Below are 20161 nucleotides of genomic sequence, written 5' to 3' on the forward strand. Positions count from 1 at the left end.
ATAAGCCCTTCTTCAGGAATCGCAGTAGGTTACCTACTGAGAATCCTCTTGCAAGGATGCCTTCCTTGAAGAAGCTCTCTTCCTCCCTCTACATTCCTGAAGAAGGGCTTATGCCCGAAACATTGATTCTGCTGTTCCTTGGATGCTGCCTGACCTGCTGCGCTTTTCCAGCAACACATTTTTCAGCTCTGATCTCCAGCATCTGCAGTCCTCACTTTCTCCTATAGATTTACAGAGCCAACAGTAGCCCCAAATTGTGACACAAATATTCTGTGTGCACCAGCAACAATTTTGACTTTCATTATTGTTGTGTTTTCCTTCCTTAAGAAGTTCTGTATTGGAACTGTGAGGATTTGAAAACTACTGATAGTTTTACATCAGTGAAGGAGAGACCCGCTGTTATGATACTCAGAAAAGAAGTAAAATAAAGGATTTAAAGTAAGGAAGGAATTAGTAGCAGGATTTGGAGAAGTTCACAACTGGCTAAATCCAGAAAATCAGAACCAGAATAATTATTTTGAACTGAGGTAAAATGTTATATTCAGTGAAGTGGTCTTAGAACATAGAGAACATAGAACAGTACAGCACAGAACAGGCCCTTCAGCCCACGATGTTGTGCCGACCATTGATCCTCATGTACGCACCCTCAAATTTCTGTGACCATATGCATGTCCAGGAGTCTCTTAAATATCCCCAACGACCCTGCCTCCACATCTACTGCTGGCAACGCATTCCATGCTCTCACAACTCTCTGTTTAAAGAACCCGCCTCTGACATCCCCTCTATACTTTCCTCCAACCAGCTTAAAACTATGACCCCTCGTGTTAGTCATTTCTGCCCTGGGAAATAGTCTCTATCTATGCCTCTCATTATCTTGTATACCTCAATTAGGTCCCCTCTCCTCCTCCTTTTCTCCAATGAAAAAAGTCCAAGCTCAGTCAACCTCTCCTTATAAGATAAGCCCTCCAGTCCAGGCAGCATCCTGGTAAACCTCCTCTGAATCCTTTCCAAAGCATCCACATCTTTCCTATAATAGGGCAACCAGAACTGGACACAGTATTCCAAGTGCGGTCTAACCGAAGTTTTATAGAGCTGCAACAAGATCTCACGACTCTTAAACTCAATACCCCTGTTAATGAAAACACCATATGCTTTCTTAACAACCCTGTCCACTTGGGTGGCCATTTTAAGGGATTTATGTACCTGCACACCAAGATCCCTCTGTTCCTCCACACTGCCAAGAATCCTATCCTTAATCCTGTACTCAGCTTTCAAATTCGACCTTCCAAAATGCATCACCTCGCATTTATCCAGGTTGAATTCCATCTGCCACCTCTCAGCCCATCTCTGCATCCTGTCAATGTCCTGCTGCAGCCTACAACAGCCCTTTATACTATCAACGACACCTCCAACCTTTGTGTCATCTGCAAACTTGCTGACCCATCCTTCAATCCCCTCATCCAAGTCATTAATAAAAATTACAAACAATAGAGGCCCAAGGACAGAGCCCTGTGGAACACCACTCACCACAGACTTCCAGGCAGAATATTTTCCTTCTACTACTGTTGGCCAGCCAATTCTGTATCCAGACAGCTATGTTCCCTGAATCCCATTCCTCCTGACTTTATGAATGAGCCTACCATGGGGAACCTTATCAAATGCCTTGCACATCACATCACATCCACAGCTCGACCCTCATCAAATTTTCTAGTCACATCCTCAAAAAGCCGTGTTGACTGCATTCAATCAAGCCATGCTCTTCCAGATGGTCATAAATCCTATCCCTCAGAACCCTTTCTAACACCTTGCAGATGACAGACGTGAGACTTACTGGTCTGTAATTGCCGGGGATTTCCCTATTTCCTTTCTTGAAGAGAGGAATTACATTTGCCTCTCTCCAGTCCTCAGGTACGACTGCAGTGGAGAGCGAGGATGAAAAGATCTTCGCAAGTGGCGAAGCAATTGCATTTCTCGTTTCCCAAAGCAGCCGAGGACAAATCTGGTCCGGGCCTGGCGACTTGTCAATCTTAATGTTTAACAAAATTTTCAGCACATCAGCTCCCTCTATCTCTATCCATTCCAGCATGCACACCTGCTCTTCAAAGGTTTCATTCACTACAAAGTTTGTTTCTTTCGTAAAGACAGAAGCAAAAAACTCGTTTAGGGTTTCCCCTACCTCCTCAGACTCCACACACAAATTCCCGATGCTTTCCCTGATCGGCCCTACTCTTTCTTTGACCATTCTCTTATTCCTCACATAAGTGTAAAATGCCTTTGTGTTCTCCCTAATCCGTTCTGCCAAACCTTTCTCGTGCCCCCTCCTGGCTCTCCTCAGACCATTTTTAAGCACCTTCCTTGCCTGCCTGTAATCCTGTAGAGCTGAGCTTGACCCTAGCTTCCTCCACCTTATGTAAGCTACCTTTTTCCTTTTGACGAGAAGCTCCACCGCTCTCGTCATCCAAGGTTCCTTTATCTTACCACTTCTTGCCTGTCTCAGAGGGACATATTTATTCATCACTTTCAACAACTCTTCCTTAAACAGTCTCCACATGTCTAAGTGCCTTTACCATGGAACAATTGCTCCTAATCCATGCTTCCTAACTCATGTCTAATCGCATCATAGTTTCCTCTTCCCCAATTAAATATCCTCCCATTTTGCCTAATCCTCTCCTTCTCCATAGTTATGTAGAATGTGAGGCAGTTGTGGTCACTATCACCAAAATGCTCTCCCACCACAAGATCTGATACCTGCCCCGGCTCATTTCTGAGCACTAAGTCTAGAATGGCCTCTCCCCTCGTCGGCCTGTCAACGTACTGAGTTAGGAAACCCTCCTGAACACACCTTACAAAAACAGCTCCATTCAAATCTTCTGCTCGAAGGAGGGTCCAATCAATATTGGGAAAGTTAAAGTCACCCATTACAACAACCCTACTACGTCCACACTTTTCCAAAATCTACTGACCTATGCTTTCTTCCATCTCCCTGCTGCTATTGGGGGTCCTGTAGTAAACCCCTAAAGAGGTGACTGCTCCCTTGCTGTTCCTAATTTCCATCCATACTGACTCGGTAGGCAGATCTTCCTCGACAATGGAAGCTTCTGTAGCTGTGATACCCTCTCTGATTAGTAGTGTTACACCCCTTCCTTTTTTTCCCCCTCCCTATTCTTTTTAAATGCTCTAAACCCTGGAACATCCAGCAACCATTCCTGCCCCTGAGAAACCCATGTCTCTGTTATGGCCACAACATCATAGCACCAGGTACTGATCCATGCTCTAAGTTCGTCACTTTTATTCCTGGTACTCCTTGCGTTAAAGCAAACACACTTTAACTGATCCCTTGGTTCCTTCCCAGTAGCTGGTCTACCTCTTGCTATTGCCTCATCGGCATCAACTCTCACCTCCAGTATACAGCTCAGGTTCCCACCCCCCTGCCAAACTAGTTTAACCCTCTCGAACTACTCGAGCAAACCTTCCACCCAGGACATTGGTCCCCTTCCAGCTCAGATGCAACCCGTCCTTCATGTACAGGTCCCACCTTCCCCAGAAGGCATCCCAATTATCTACATATCTGAAGCCCTCCCTCCTACACCAGCTGCGCAGCCACGTGTTGAGCTGCACCCGCTCCCTGTTCCTCGCCTCGCTATCTCGTGGCATCGGTAGTAAACTAGAGAACACTACTCTTTCGTCCTGCTTTGCAGCTCCTATCCTAACTCCTTATTGTCATTAAGAACATACACAGATAGAGAAAGTCATTCAGTTCTTCCACCTGGACAGCATGTGCCGCCCCCTCCCTACCAAATAGTATCCAGTAATTCCCTAAATGACTGGAGAATTGTAATCTCAACTAATCTAATCAAACTCTACTTCAAATGCACACTGTGTATGTGAGGAGCTAATTTTAAAATTTTTTTTACCAGCGTGATGGCTTCCTGACAATTTTAAATTCACCTTTCCCACATCACTTCTCAAAGATTTCTTCTGAAATCACTCCCTTCACCAGGTTGAAAAGGTTTATTGATGTGAGCTCATTGCTGTCAATATCTAATAGTTGATGAAACAGTAGGTTTCTTTGGCCATCAGAATTACTTAACAAAAGATACATTTCACAATTAGTCTGTTGTTTTTCAAATCACCAAACTGAAAAAGCAAGAGGGGGTTTCAAAGTCTCTGTGATAACTGGAGCAAAATGAAATGATCAGGATTCTCCTGGGTGCTGAACAATTCCACTAGAGTTCCCATAACAGACAGGTGGCCTGCGGTTTTATTGTAGCCAAAAACTTGGATAATGTAACATATTTCTTCATCCAACACTATTGCTTTCAACATGAACTGGACTTGATCCAGCAGCCTCATTAAATAACACAGTCTTCCTGTCAAAATTTCCATTTGTTAGAAATACATCATGTGATCATGAAAATTGAGTTGAAATATATCCCACCCATCACTTGGGCCTGATCTTGACCTGATGATGTGATTATCTGATTTGCTTTCTGTACCAAAATCAATAAAGATCTGTGAAAAACATATTAAAAATTCCCTTTAATGCTACAGAACATAAAAAAGTATTCTGGACTACCCACCCCCCACCCCAATAAAATCTCTGTATTCCTCTGATACAAGCCCAGATGTGCTTCCTGCCTTTACATTCAGTATCAGCAGACCATGCAATCAGTGTCACGTCTGTGCATTTTCCAACTCATCAACACCCACCAACAGTGCCCTGCTCTCCTGGTTTACATTTCTGATGTGGAGGTGCCAGTGTTGAACTGGGGTGAACAAAATTTACATTCGTCATGATGGACTGAATAATGTTCTTCTTCCCAGTAATAGATTAGATTAGATTACTTACAGTGTGGAAACAGGCCCTTTGGCCCAACAAGTCCACACCGACCCGCCGAAGCGCAACCCACCCATACCCCTACATTTACCCCTTACCTAACACTACGGGCAATTTAGCATGGCCGATTCACCTGACCTGCACATTTTTGGACTGTGGGAGGAAACCGGAGCACCCGGAGGAAACCCACGCAGAAACTGGGAGAACGTGCAAACTCCACACAGTCAGTCGCCTGAGGCGGGAATTGAACCCAGGTCTCTGGCGCTGTGAGGCAGCAGTGCTAACAATGACTCTGTCAACGTCTCAGAGAGATAACGGTTCAGGTCACCTTTCAGTCTGAAATGTTCATCAAATCCATAACATTACACTTTTATGGAAGCGGTTTAATGGAAACAATGGTGCAATGGTTTTCCCAGTAAAACTGTACTGTAGCAAAACAGCAAATACTGACTCGCACCTTCTCTCCACCACCTCTTGAATGTTCTCTATTCCGATGGCACTGCTGCGGCGGGAGCTGAAAGGTCCGGATTTCTTCCTTGTTGGGCTTTTCCCCGGAATAATCAATGACTGTGAAAATATATTTAGTGTCATACACCCAACAGAAAATACATGCAACTGGCCTCATATTATAATACTGCATAATGGACCATTTCAGCATACATTGATTTGCATGCAGTTATATTTCAAAATCAATAGGTGTGCTAAAAAAAAAATCACATTTATTTATGGGAGTTTCCTGTGCACAAAGGTTGCCCAGGTGTATTGTTTAGTGACATTGCAAAAATGGAACTTTTACCATGACAGGTCTCTCACCAATGCAGAAACATTTTGATTACAGTGAGTTTACATTGGGCAAACAAGCTGGGACTAGAGAATTAATAACATCCAGATAAGGGAACAAACAATTATGCATTTGTTTGATGTTCATGTCCCCGTTATTTAATAGAGCCTCTAATTTAATTAAAATATCCAAATACTTGAAGTGTTTGTTTGATCTTACTGGAAGAGGGATTTCCCAGCTCATTGCTTAACCATGGGGTTTCCAACACTGGTTAAGTAACAGGGAAAATCTATTTATTTAAAGTATTTAATTCTTATGTGACTGCTAATCCTTAGAATTCTTTTGGGATTTTGGTGGAAAATATTAATTATTCATTTTGCTTTTTAATCATTCCATTTCCAACTAATATCCTTGGCCTTTTATCAGCTCTTTAGCTCTGGCCTTGACCTGATGTTGAACTTCATTTAGTAATTGAACAAAAGACAAAGATCTTTCCCAGGACTCTCCCCAGTGTCATCCCCATGCAGGATGCAGGGCTCCACCCGAAAGGTGCTGATTTCAATGTTGCTCCGGGAGAATGAAGGTGGATTTTAGTCTATGCAACAGGCAATGATCCTTTCTCGTTTCTTTCTCTCTCCCACTACCACCATTCCATTCCTACTATTTGGCCTCCACCAGAGTTTCAAATGCATCACAGATGTTGGGCATGAAATTAGAACTAACATTGAGAGGAGCAAATTTGGCCACACTGAGAAACCTAAGGATCAAAACCAGCTTTTTATTCCAAAATAAGGCAAAACCAGGTTTCATAGGAGTTTGTGTCAAATGTCTATTGTTTTATATAACTCATAACATGAATCAACAAGTCAGAATTTGCTGCTTATAATTTCATGGACATTTACTCATGTTATTTTAAGGATTTAGAGCCCATGTGAAATTATCTTGAGAAAATGTCAATGCATGTCCGCTCCTTAGCGAAGCATCTTTATGTCCCATGTTTGCAGAACTGTTGAGTCCCACTGTATTTGCTCTTTTGAACCAAGGAACATGTTTCCATGCTCCTCAGGGCAAGTCTGTTTGACATTAAATGAGGTTGAGTTAAGACTGGAAAAGGCTGAGCACTAGCTGTCATACCTTCTGTGCACTTAGTTCCATCAAGATGTGTGAAAATCAGAGGAATACCAACAGATTTTAAACAAGTTAATGTAACACCATCTCTGAAATTATTAGTAAACACATTTAACAGTTACATCAATAACTTAACTATTACACATGTGACATCAAAATAAAACAACATCTGTAGTTCTTAAAAATTAATAAAATTCAACTTCATCCTTTTGTTATAGGAGGGATCTCTCTCCATTTTTCACCTGACATGTTTCCAAAAAATTATAAATAATCTGTGCTACAACCATCAGGATTTCTTCCCCACCCCTGCTAAAAGGCATTCCTCCTCAACGATCACCCATGTCCCACTCTCACCACCACCCCACCCCCACCACCACCCTACCCACGATTCCCCCAACCCACCAAGCCCGGGGTCTGGCTCAGGCAAAAGCCAACAAGTATTAAAGGTTCAAGATGACTTTGATACTTTCACTTACATTTATTTCCTGGTATCTACCAAGTTAATTAGTTTAGAAAAGAGAAGCTTTTCCTCCATTCTGAGAATTTTCTGCTGCCCATTCTATTCCAAAACTGATGGCCCCTCTGTATTCCTGCAGCCAAATCCTACCGTCCTAACTTTGCAATGTTAGGTAGCTTTTGGTAATCTTCCAAACATCCCTCATGGTTAAAGCTCTCACCTAAAACATAGTTGTTTCATTAGTAGGAGACTGTCTCTAGTACTTTGCATTTCAGCAGATTGTAATTCATTTGTCAATACCTCAGACATCCTGAAGGCTTTTTGCTGGGGTTGGTAATGTGCAGTTTGGGAAAAAAATCTCCTTAAATAGGTTTTCAGCACAGCCCATGGGTATTAATCGATCATTCATTTCGAACTAATGTTCTTTTAATTCATGATTTGGTTCTTACTATTCAAGAGTGTGGTGCTGGAAAAGCACAGCAGGTCAGGCAGCATCCGAGGAGCGGGAAAATCGATGTTTCGGGCAGGAGCCCTTCATCAAGAATGAGGCTAGAAGCCTCGAACCTGGTGAGATAAATGGGAAGAGGGTGGGGTGGGGCTGGGGAGAAGGTAGCAAAGAGTACAATAGATGAATGGGGGTGGGGATGGAGGTGATAGGTCAGAGAGGAGGTGGAGCGAGCGAATAGATGGGAAGGAAGATTGACAGGTGGGATAGATCATGAGGACAGTGCTGAACTGGAAGGTTAGAACTGGTGTAAGGTGGAGGAAGGGGAAATGAGGAAACTGATGAACTGATGCCCTGGGGTTGAAGTGTTCCGAGGCGGAAGATGAGGCGTTCTTCCTCCAGGCATCGGGTGGTAACGGAGTGGCAGTGAAGGAGGCCCAGGACCTGCATGTCCTCAGCAGAGTGGGAGGCGGAGTTGAAGTGTTTGGCCACAGGGCGGTGTGGTTGGTTGGTGCAGGTGTCCCGGAGATGTTCTCTGAAGCGCTGTGAGTAGGCGTCCTGTCTCCCCAATGTAAAGGAGACCACATCGGGAGCAACGGATACAATAAATGACGTGTGTGGATGTGCAGGTGAAACTTTGATGGATGTGGAAGGCTCCTTTGGGGCTTTGGATGGAGGTGAGGGGAGAGGTGTGGGTGCAGGTTTTGCAATTCCTGCGGTGGCAGGGGAAGCTGCTAGGAGGGGTGGGTGGGTTGTTGGGGGGGGGCGTAGAGCTAACGAGGGAGTTGCGGAGGGAACAGTTTTTACGGGAAGTGGATAGGGGTAGGGAGGGAAATATATCTCTGGTGGTGGAGTCTGCTTGTTGGTGGCGGAAATGGCGGAGGATGATGCGATGTATCAGGAGGTTGGTGGGGTGGAAGGTGAGGACTAGGGGTTTTCTGTCCTTGTTGTGATTAGAGGGATGGGGTTCAAGGGCAGAGATGCGGGAAGTGGATGAGATGCGCTGGAGGGCATCATCAACCATGTTGGAGGGGCTATTTTCCTTCCCACCTATCCGCTCCACCCTCCTCTCTGACCTACCATCATTACCTCCACCTCCATCCACCTATTGCACTCTCAGCTACCTTCCCCCTAGCCACCCATGCCCCCCATCTAACTCCGTCATCTATCTCTCCACACCCAAAGCTTCCAGCCTCATTCCTGATGAAGGGCTTTTGCCCAAAATATCGACTCTCCTGCTCCTCGGATGCTGCCTGACCTGCTGTGCTTTTCCAGCATCACACTCTCGACCCTAATCTCCAGCATCTGCAGTCCTTGCTTTTGCTTTTCTTACTCTTCTGTTCTCCCAATCCATTTGTTTCCAAGGTCTGTAACTCCTTGACTTATCGCATAAGCTAACTTACTCTTTCACTGATGATTCAAATCTGGATTCCTCAGGGTCCAGGCCACACAACCCTCACTCCTCACATACTCCAGTGGTTCTGAACGATCCAAACCTCCTCATGTTTAGACCATTTAGGGAAGAAATAAAAATGCTACTTCTTTCAGCTTTTTGGAAGCAAAGTGTGGCTGTCCCTTATATCTCTAACTAACAACTGTTGTCTCTTACTTCCTGCCCGTCATTACCATTGACACTTGACTTCTCCTATTTCCTGTTTTCCCATGTTTATACCCCATTTTCAATTTCCTGTTTCAATCCCCTTCTTTTCCAATTAAATCTAAAGGCTTCAATGAAACTGCTGTTAGTTGACCTGATACTGGTTGGCACTGGTTCTTTGATGGGACCATTGTTTCCCTGTCTTATCTTGTTCTATGCTGCAAGTTTGGCTTTAGTCATCTCTTCTTTGAAACATCTTAATTTGTCTCTCAAAACTTCTCAGTCTTGGTTATTTTACGCTTCCTCCTGCTTGGATCATCTTGGAACTGAAATCAGGACTTGTTTCTTTTCCACTCCTCACAGACTTTTGCAAGCTGAAAATTAGTATAATCCAACCACTACTTCTAAACATTAATGTTTTAAACCATTGGTTGAGTTTGAAATTATAGACTTGGTCCTTTACTTTCAGCAAAATATTAAACTGTTAAAAAAAAGAAAGTGATGAATTATATACAAGTGAATAGTACCTACCAGTTATTTGCATACAACATGAACCAAGTATTTCAATGTTAGTAAACATTAATAATCATTGACTCATACACAAATTAACAAATTAATAATGGATTAGTGTTTATTAATCAATGATTATTGAGTTTAGTGCTATATTCATCATAATTAAAATGCAAACAATAAATCATTAGCTAAATAACATTTAAAAAAATCAGATCATGCAGTAATTTAAAAATCAAATGCTCATCACCCAATTTATCCAGAGGAGTGACTTTAGTTTGTAGCTGCAGCAATATAGTGACAGGATGTTAGTGACAACTCTCTATTGCTAAAGTACTCTTCACTCCTGATGGAATAATGCAGTCTGCTGAAGTGGTCATCTGCTACTCCCAGTGTACTTAGCCTCACATTGACCCCTGCAACGGTCCATGTGATGAGTGATTAGCAGTGACAGCACATCAGCTCGAGGCGCAGGTGAGATCTCAGTCCATCACCAGGAGCATGGCAAGTCAGTGTCTCTATCATCTCATCTTCTGACTGGGCAGCCTACAGCCCGGAGGGCTTAACATTGTGTTCTCCAATTTCAAATAACCTCCTTTCCATCCCCCGACTCCCTTCACAGCCCCTCCCTGCCACTAACCGGATGCATTCCTCCCATTGACCAATCAGGTCGTACCCTCTACCTGACTTCACCTATCCCCACTTCACCACCATACCCCCACCAACCCCTTTATCTGCAACTCACCCCCCACCCACTCCCAATCCTGAAGAAGGGTTACACACGAAACATCAACTTCTGCATCTCCTGACGCTGCCTGGCTTGCTGTGTTCTTCCAGCCTCCTGCCTGTTTACTCTCTATCAATGGGCAGTCATCCTGTCACACTTCATCTGTCCAACTGTTCTTCTCTGTCTTTGGGCTCTATTTCCACTTATCGTTTACTCCTCATCACTTCCCCCAACCCTATTGTCTGCATATAAATCAACATTTCCCTAGCTACTATCAGTTCTGAGGAAGGGTAACTGGACCCAAAACATTAACTCTGATTTCTCTCCACAGATGCTGCCAGACCTGCTGAGCTTTTCCAGCATGTTCTGTTTTCATTTCTGACTTCCAGTGTCCAAAGCTGTTTCAGTTTTTATCCTGTCACACTTCCTGCTATCTCATGACAGAAATGGCCAATAAGCAGCTCACCCTTTCCCATTGAGTGAAGAACTCTGCACAGGGGCAGAAGGGTGATGCAAAACAAGGAGAAAAGAATTGACCTGGAGAGACCTTCCTGTATCTCGGGCTCGGATCACCAGTTCACCAGGCTGATATGGTTGTTAAGAAGGGGTATGGTGTTTTAGCTTTTATTGGTAGAGGGATTGAGTTTCGGAGCCATGAGGTCATGCTGCAGCTGTAAAAAAATTCTGGTGCGGCCGCACTTGGCGTGTTGTGTATGGTTCTGGTCATTGCATTATAGGAAGGATGTGGAAGCTTTGGAAAGGATTCAGAGGAAATTTACCAGGATGTGCCTGATATGGAGAGAAGGTCTTACAAGGAAAGGCTGAGGGACTTGAGGCTACTTTCGTTTGAGAGAAGGAGGTTGAGTGGTGACTTAAGTTGCGGCTGTACAGGGCATTGGTTAGGCTACTGTTGGAATATTGTGTGCAATTCTGGTCTCCTTCCTATCAGAAAGATGTTGTGAAACTTGAAAGGGCTCAGAAAAGATTTACAAGGATGTTGCCAGGGTTGGAGGATTTGAGCTACAGGGAGAGGCTGAATAGGCTGGAGCATTGGAGGCTGAGGGGTGACCTTATAGAGGTTTACAAAATTATGAGGGGCATGGATAGGGTAAATAGGCAAAGTCTTTTCCCTGGGGTGGGGGAGTCTAGAACTAGAGGGCATAGGTTTAGGGTGAGAGGGGCAAGATATAAAAGAGACCTAAGGGGCAACTTTTTCACAAAGAGGGTGGTACGGGTATGGAATGAGCTGCCAGAGGAAGTGGTGGAGGCTGGTACAATTACAACATTTAAAGGGCATTTGGATGGGTATATGAATAGGAAGGGTTTAGAGGGATATGGGCCGGGTGCTGGCAGGTGGGACTAGATTGGGTTGGGATATCTGGTCGGCATGGACGGGTTGGACCGAAGGGTCTGTTTCCATGCTGTACACCTCTATGACTCTATAATAGATACATACAAGATGATCAGAAGGTTAGATCGGGTGGACAGTGAGAGCCTTTTTCCTTGGTCGGTGATGGCTAGCACAAGGGGACATAGCTTTAAATTGAGGGGTGATAGATATAGGATAGATGTCAGAGGTAGGTTCTTTACTCAGAGAGTAGTAGGGGCGTGGAACAGTAGTAGATTTGTCAACTTTAAGGGCATTTAAATGGTCATTGGATAAACTATGGATGAAAATGGAATAGTGTAATTTAAACGGGCTTCAGATTGGTTTCACAGGTCGGCACAACATCACGGGCAGAAGGGTCTGTACTGCGTTGTAATGTTCTAAGTTCTAATAGGAAACACCGGACATCTGAGTGGATCTGAAACTGCTCCTTTCATAACCTGTGCTCTGAGCTGCCTCATTTCTGTACCCACTGACCCAGGAAACTCTCCCATATTGTGAAGGCGTGGCTCTGATAGCTGTCAAAATCTCTCGGACAGTAGTTTAGCATTGTTGTTACTAACCAGTCACTATTTGAACAATGCAGTGAAGACATCCCTTAAAAGTCAATTCCCAAGACTTTGTTAAACTTGATTGTCATTGAGGTTGGTCATGCATCGGGCAAATTAATTGAAATCAATGCATCCATGACTATTATATTTAGAAACCATCTCCTCAGACAGTCAGAAAGCTGACTTTGTAGCTTGTACTTAAATCTTTTGGTTTTCTCCAAGTCTCATATATCTGTTCAAATAAAGAAGGTTTTGGAGTACAGGCTGCAAGGCCAGCATTGAAACATTAGGAAAAGATGTTCTAAATATAGAGATGGTGTTTTGAAACATTTAAAAGCAACTTGCTCCTATAAAAATAACAAACTCATGCAGCAGACTTGAATCAGTGAGCATGCGGTGAGCATCACACATGAGAAGCAGGATTGAACAAGAAACAGGAAAGTGAGTGTAAAGCATAAACCTCTTCTATTGTTCCTATGCCTATAGCACTGCCTCGACGTCCGTGCTTAGTTGGGCTTTTTCCAGGCACAAGCAACGACTAAGGAAAGGGAAAGGAGAAAATACAAAATGAATCATGCATAGCTTTCCTCACAACAAAGACTTATGACGACTTACAAGAATGGCACCAAGAAGTGAAAATTATGGAGTGGGGGGTGGAGGTGGATGCAAAAGATCCAAAGAAATTGCAGCTGTTTTACCAGACATGAATGAATATTTGGAACTGAAACTTGTACCCTGGGTTTTGGATCCAGTGTAACTGAAGTGGTTCATTTGAAACACCATGAGGTACATATTTGCAATATTTTTCAAACGGATTGTTTTTCCTTTGCTTCCTGTTGAGTCCCCAACCTTTCAAACCAACCCAAGGCCAAGAGGAGAGGATAGAGATTTCTCAACCAGACCTCAGCTAGTGTCATGGTGTAGGGGGCTGCAAAAGGCAGAAAAACAGCTTTGTGACTCACCTTGATTCCCCTCCCAGCAGAATATAAGGTCTTCATTTGGTGCTTCCCTAAAGCACAGTGCGAGAGTGGGAGCTCATTACACAGCAGGTCACAGACACAATCTGCATCCCACTCCCAGACAGTTAATCTATATATTGCTTTGCATGGAATCTACATGTTCTGCTTAAACCACAAAGCAGCTGCAATGTTAGTGAACTGTAAACCTGATAAATCTGAAGAGCAATCACACTTAGAACTCTTAGTGAGAACTCTCAATGTACATCCATCTTGAACAGTGACATATAGTCACCTTCCCAACTGCTGGTTAAAGCAGCAGCATTACCAGCCTGCTAGTTTGGATTAGGTGGTCTGATTTCTTGAAGAGAGTTTTGGAAATCTCTAAATAATAAATGGAAGTGCAATTCTTTGCATATTAATTAACAATGTTTTCATTGGACTTACATCACCCAAAGTTACACCTTACAGACAGTACGGTGGCAATTTTATTGTATCATTTTAGACTTTGCAACGGGTTAATCCGGTGGACTACTATTAAATAAATCGCGAGGTAGAAAAGAAACTATTACAATATTCATGTGGGACTTCAATATGCAGGTGGACTGGGAAAATCAGGCTGATTATAGATCCCAAAAAAAAGAATTTGTGGAATGTCAAAGAGATGGTTTTTTTGGAGCAGCTTGTGATAGAGCCCAGTAGAGAGCAAGCAATTCTGGATTTGATGACATGGAATGAGGCAAACCTGATTAGGAAGCTTAAGGTGAAGGAACCCCCTAGAGGGCAGTGATCATAATATGATAGAATTCACCCAGCAGTTTGAGAGGGAGAAGCCAGAGTCATTTGTAATTTGTCATTACAAATTGAGTAAAACTAACTACAGAGATATGAGGGAGGAGCTGGGCAGAGTTGATTGGATGGGGAATCTGGCAGGGAAGATGGTGGAGCAGCAATGGCAGGAGTTTCTGGAGATAATTCGGGAGCACAGCAGAGATACATTCAGAGGAAGAAGAAGCACACTGAGGGCAGGACAAGACGACAAGGGAAGTCAGCTCAAAACAAAGCATATAATGTGGTGAAGCTAAGTGGGAAGTCAGAGGATTGGGAAGTCTTTGAACACCAGCAAAAAAAGCAATAAAAGAGGAGAAGGTGACATCTGACAGTAAGCTAGCTGGTAATATAAAGGAAGATTACAATAGAACGTTTAGAAATACAAAAGGTAAGAGAAAGCCAACAGTGGATACTGGACTGCTGGAAAATGAGACAGGAAAAGGAGTAATGGGGAATGAAGAATTGGAGCAGGAACTGAACAGATACTTTCCACAAACTGACTGTGTGGAGTTTGCACATTCTCCCCGTGTCTGCGTGGGTTTCCTCCGGGTGCTCCGGTTTCCTCCCACAGTTCCAAAGATGTGCAGGTCAGGTGAATTGGCCATGCTAAATTGTCCGTAGTGTTAGGTAAGGGGTAAATGTAGGGGTATGGGTGGTTTGCGCTTCGGCGGGTCGGTGTGGACTTGTTGGGCCGAAGGGCCTGTTTCCACACTGTAAAGTAATCTAAGTAATCTAATCTAATCTAATTCTCACAATGGAAGACACCATCGGCATATCAGAACTTCAAGAGAGTCAGGGCCAGAGGTACGCGTAGTGGCCATCACTTAAGAAAAGGTGCTGGGGAAGCTGAAATATCCAAAAGTGAATAAATCACCTTGACCAGATGGATGACACCCTGGGGTTCTCAAGGAGTTAGCTGAGGAGATTGTGGGAGTAATTGGTGGAGCTCTTTCAGGAATCACTGGAGTCAGGGAGGGTCTCAGAGGACTGGAAAATGACTAATATAACACCCCTGTTTAGGAAGGGAGGGAGGTAGAAGACAGGAAATTATAGGTTGGTTAGCCTGACCTTGGTCATCAGTAAGAATTGAGTGTCCACCCTTAAGGATGAGACTGTGAAGTACTTGGAGGTGCATGGTAAAATAGAGCTGAGTCAAGGGGAGGTTGCGCCTGACAAATCTGTTAGAATTCTTTGAGGAGGTACTGAGCAAGTTAGACAAAGGAGATCCAGTGGAAATGATCTATTTGGATTTCCAGAGGCCCATGAGAAGGTGCTGCACAGGAGCTAAATAAGAGCCCATTGTATAAGGGGCAAGGTACTGACATGGATGGAGGATTAGTTGACTGATAGAAGGCACAGAGTGGGGATAAAGGAGTCTTTTCCAGGATTGCAATCAGTGACTAATGGGACCACAACTATTCACATTATACGTTAATGGACTGGACAAAGGAATTGAGGGTATTGTTGCTATATTTCCAGATGACACAAAGACAGATGGAGGGACAGGTAGTGCTGAGGAGGTGGGGAGACTACAAAGGACTTGGTCAGGCTGGGAGAGTGACAGGTGGAATACTGCGTGGGTAGGTGTGGGGTTATGCATTTTAGTAGGAGGAATAGAGGCATAGATTATTTTATAAATGGAGAAAGACTTTGGAAATCTGAAGCACAAAGAGACCTGGGCGTCCTAGTTCAGGATTTTCTTAAGGTTAACATGCAGGTTCAGTTGACAGTTCGGAATGCAAATGCAATGTTAGCATTCATTTCAAGATAGTGAAAATACAAGAGTAGAGGCTGAATGAGGCTTTGGTCAGACTGCATTTGGAATATTGTGAACAGTTTTGTGCCTGTATCTAAGGAAGGATTTCCTGGCCTTGGAGAGAGTCCAGAGGGGGTCCCGGGATAATGAACTTATCATATGAGGAGCAGTTGAAGTCTTTGGGTCTGTACGCAATGGAGTTTAGAAGGATGAGGGATATTCTCATTGAAACCTACAGAATATTGAGAGGTGAAAATGTGTTGCTGGAAAAGCGCAGCAGGTCAGGCAGCATCCAGGGAACAGGAGAATTGACGTTTCGGGCATAAGCCCTTCTTCAGGACCTTCTTATGCCCGAAACGTCGATTCTCCTGTTACCTGGATGCTGCCTGACCTGCTGCGCTTTTCCAGCAACACATTTTCAGCTCTGATCTCCAGCATCTGCAGACCTCACTTTCTCCTCAAAGAATATTGAGAGGCTTTGATAGAATGGATGTGGAGAAAATGTCTCCACTAGTAGGAGAGATTAGAACCCAGGGGCACAGCTTCAGAGTGAAGGGATGACCAATTTGAACTAAGATGAGGAGAAATGTCTTCAGCCAGAGGGTGGTTAATCTGTGGAACTCATTACCACAGAGAGCTGTGGAGGCCAAGTCATTGAGTATACGTAAGACCGAGATAGATTGGTTCCTGAATGGTAAGGGGATCAAGGGTTATGGGAGAAGTCAGGAAAATGGAGTTGAGAAATGTATCAGCCATGATTGAAGGGCGGATCAGAATTCAATGGGCTGAATGGCTTAATTCTTCTCCTGTACCTTATGGTATTATATCTCACGAGAGGTACAAAAATGATAAAGACAGCTTCTGCCACTTGCCAGTGTGCTTGAAGAGAGTTGGTGCTAGGTCCTAATTTATCATGGGCCCTGATTCTGAACAATGTTTAATATTTATAATGTTGAATATCTTTCAATGTATACCAACAGTTCTGAATTCAGGCCCAGAGTGATTACCCTGGAAGCAGCTCTCTATCATCACAGAAACAGGAAAAACACAATTCATCTTCAAAAACAGCCAACTTGCAATAATGGAACACCACATTCACTTCCTCCTGGTCCACCACATTCCCAAACTGCACCTCAGTGCATCAGTGAACACAAAGAGATTCAATCCCTGAACTGCTAGCTCATCTCATCACTCAGCTTGGACAGAGAGAATTAGTCAGGGCCTTATACCCCATCAATATCCAACAATCCTTCTGCATCAAGCAGGAACTTTGAGATTTAGGTTCCATTTGTAGATTCTGCTGGCAATCACTGGTCACTTGCTGAGCAAGCAGTGACACACAGAACTAAAACCCAACATTGATTATTATTTTCAGAAGAGCAGAGCAGCTCACCAATTCTGCTTCACACTAACTTAGCTTGCCTTGCAAAAACAAAACACAAGGTATGGGAATGTATCCAAGACATATTTTCAATTGAGTATAGAAGTACAGAAGTTGGGAAGTTATGTTGCAGTTGTACAAGACATTGGTGAGGCCACACTTGGAGTATTGTGTTCAGTTTTGGTCACCTTGTTATAAGAAGGATGTTATTAAACTGCAAAGAGTGTAGAGGAAATTTACAAGAATGTTGCCAGGACCCAATGGTCTGGGTTATAGGGAGAGGTTGGACAAGCTAGGACTTTTATCTTTCGAGCGTAGGAGACTGAGAGAGGACCTTATAGAGATGTATAAGATCATGAGAGGCATGGATAGGATGAATGCACTCAGTCTTTTTCCCATGGTGGGGGAATTGAGGATTAAAGGGCATCAGTTTAAGATTAGAGGGGAAAAAATAAAAGGGAACCTGAGAGGCAACATTTTTACACAGAGGGTGGTGCGCATATGGAATGAGCAGCCAGTGGAAGTGGTTAAAGCAGGTATGTTAACAATATTTAAAAAGCATTTGGATAAATACATGGGTAGGAAAGGATTAGAAGGATATGGGCCAAGTGCAGGGAAATGGGGTGAGTGTGGATGGACATTTTGGTCGGCATGGAGCAGTTTGGGCCAAAGGGCCTGTCTCTGTGCTGTAGGACTCTGTGACTCTAATTTCAAACATAAAGTATCTCCTAAACATTACAAAAAACTATAATAACCAACTGTTTGATTTGACACTTACTACTTCTTCAGTTCGACTGAAAAGAAAAATGATGTTAAGTGTAGAATTCCACCAGGTCATTGACACCACAGGAGCATATTTGCCTAATGTTGAGTCTGGTCAGTTTTAACTAGGCTGTCAAGGGTAACATAGGGTGTATACAGCCAATTTCAGATGGCATTTCAAGATGGTACAGTTCAAAGATGTCGGAGTAACTCTTTGCAAATCTGAGTTGAAATTATTTTTTAGGTAAGAAAGCTGAAGTTTCTCCATCATAAATATCCTGCTAACAAAACCTTTACGACTTTGAAGCATGCAATTTCATTTGTAATCTATTGGTGGTTCCAAAAACCCAGTTTCTCCACTAGCCACTGCAAGTGGAATTGTAGTTCTTTTGTAAACACACACAGTTCTCCACAGAGAGGCAGATTAAATCAGAGGACCTGGCTTTATACCATTCCTGTCCATCTTCTGTTAGAGCAGCAAGGACAGATCTGCTCAAAGGTCACCGACACACAACGTTAGCCTAAGTTGGAAATGTTGGTGACCTGTTTGTATAATAGTGTGAAACATGTGATAGTGAACCGCTTTCACTTTGCTCTCCATTTAAGAGACTAAAATATGATCTAGTCTTTTTAAAACAAAACTTTACTATTGCTAATGTTGCAACACAGTTGAATTGGATCAAGTTTCTGATTGTCTCACTGAGCTTGGGAACCAATGTGTTCTGACAGGTCCCATTGGGATTCCCATCCCAGAGATATGGCAGACTGACCAATCATACAAGTACACACAGTGGAACTGATCGATCTCATTGGTAATCACTGCATTTCTAGCTGCTCATTCATTCATTAACATTTGAAATCTCTGTTATAGATTGCAACCTCTTAACAGTGGTGACTTTGTCAAGCAGACTGCAGCAGAACTGAAAGGCTCAGATTAATAACCACAACCACCTGCTGTACCTGCTGCATAATATCAGAACACAAACCCATCAGATCACACAGAGACCATAATTGTTATTCTGCATCAAAGATTTCAGTTTGTATAGGGATTGGAGTATAGGAGTCTACTGAAGTATCACGTGATTTAACAAGGTCTGCCATCTGGAATGCTGTTTTACATTCTACAGAATCGAACACAAAATATGAGCAAATTCTTCCAATTCGATTTCATGACAGAAATTGAAAATGATTGTCATGTGAACTAGGAGCTTTGCCAAGAGTACAAATGTCTCTGATTGCGTGGTGTCATTGTAAATATGAAAAGGTTTGCACAAATTATACTTCAACAGTCTAGTCCAACTCAGTACCTGCTCTTTTTACATTTTCCAATGATTTTTAAAAAGTGGGATGTGTTGCTGGCACACATCCAAGAAAATTGCAAAGGTGGGTTTTACAGATTATGAGTTTGTCAAAGGCTTGAGAGAAGGAACAAGGTGTTCACATAAATGGCAGTAGGAAATTGTGACTGTCCCTCAGAAGTATTCATATTGTTCCAACTGAAACATTGCAGAATAAAGATTGATCCTATGAGACATATATATTCAGAGTTCTGGAATCAAGGGTGGGTGTGGAGGGGAGAGGCGGGGTTAGGTGGGGAAGAGTTAAGCTACAGATCAATTACTATCGATGGAACAAGCTGGAGGAGCTCAAGGGGCTGCCTCCTGTGCCTATGATTGGCTTTGGGTCTGTGCAGTACAACTTCTGGGTCATAGGTTGTGATGGGAATTACCTGCATAAACCTGACTCCCATTTTATCACTGTAAGTTTTCTTAAAAATAAAATGTTGAAGTTTTAAACTGTTTTCTTTAATTCAAACTGAAATGGATTAACAGAGAGGGGATTTGATCTATTGGTTTTCCTGACTGTGAATTGAAGGTGAAACCAGGTCCTTGGCCAAGTCCTACTGAAAAACAATTGGCAGTGTTCACACCTGGACACAGAGAAAGCAGAGTGAGGGAACCAGCAGCCCCCCGCAGCACAGGCGGTCTCCGTTAGTCAGCAGGCAGAAGCTTGTTCCCTGGTAAAGGAGATGGGACCAGCTGGGGTTTATAGACA

At 43.3% G+C, this 20161-nt stretch overlaps 1 protein-coding gene across 15 annotated transcripts in view; it reads right to left on the reverse strand.

Moving 5' to 3' along the window:
• The window catches only part of LOC122540477 (rap1 GTPase-activating protein 1), a 505352-nt gene that overhangs the window by 35736 nt on the left and 449455 nt on the right, over positions 1-20161 (reverse strand). For 12 of the 15 annotated variants that reach the window (XM_043676342.2, XM_043676343.2, XM_043676331.2 and 9 more), the window contains 2 exons: positions 12881-12958; positions 5295-5404 (listed from right to left, as the gene is read on the reverse strand). In XM_043676342.2, coding sequence (XP_043532277.1) covers positions 5295-5404; positions 12881-12958 — 188 coding nt within the window. The remainder of the gene's footprint in view (positions 1-5294; positions 5405-12880; positions 12959-20161) is intronic. The other 3 variants (XM_043676335.2, XM_043676341.2, XM_087980195.1) reach the window with 1 other exon arrangement.

Source organism: Chiloscyllium plagiosum, unplaced genomic scaffold (genome assembly GCF_037043375.1).
Source record: "Chiloscyllium plagiosum isolate Xiang-an unplaced genomic scaffold, Cpla_swu_hap1 HiC_scaffold_37, whole genome shotgun sequence".
Taxonomy (NCBI): domain Eukaryota; kingdom Metazoa; phylum Chordata; class Chondrichthyes; order Orectolobiformes; family Hemiscylliidae; genus Chiloscyllium; species Chiloscyllium plagiosum.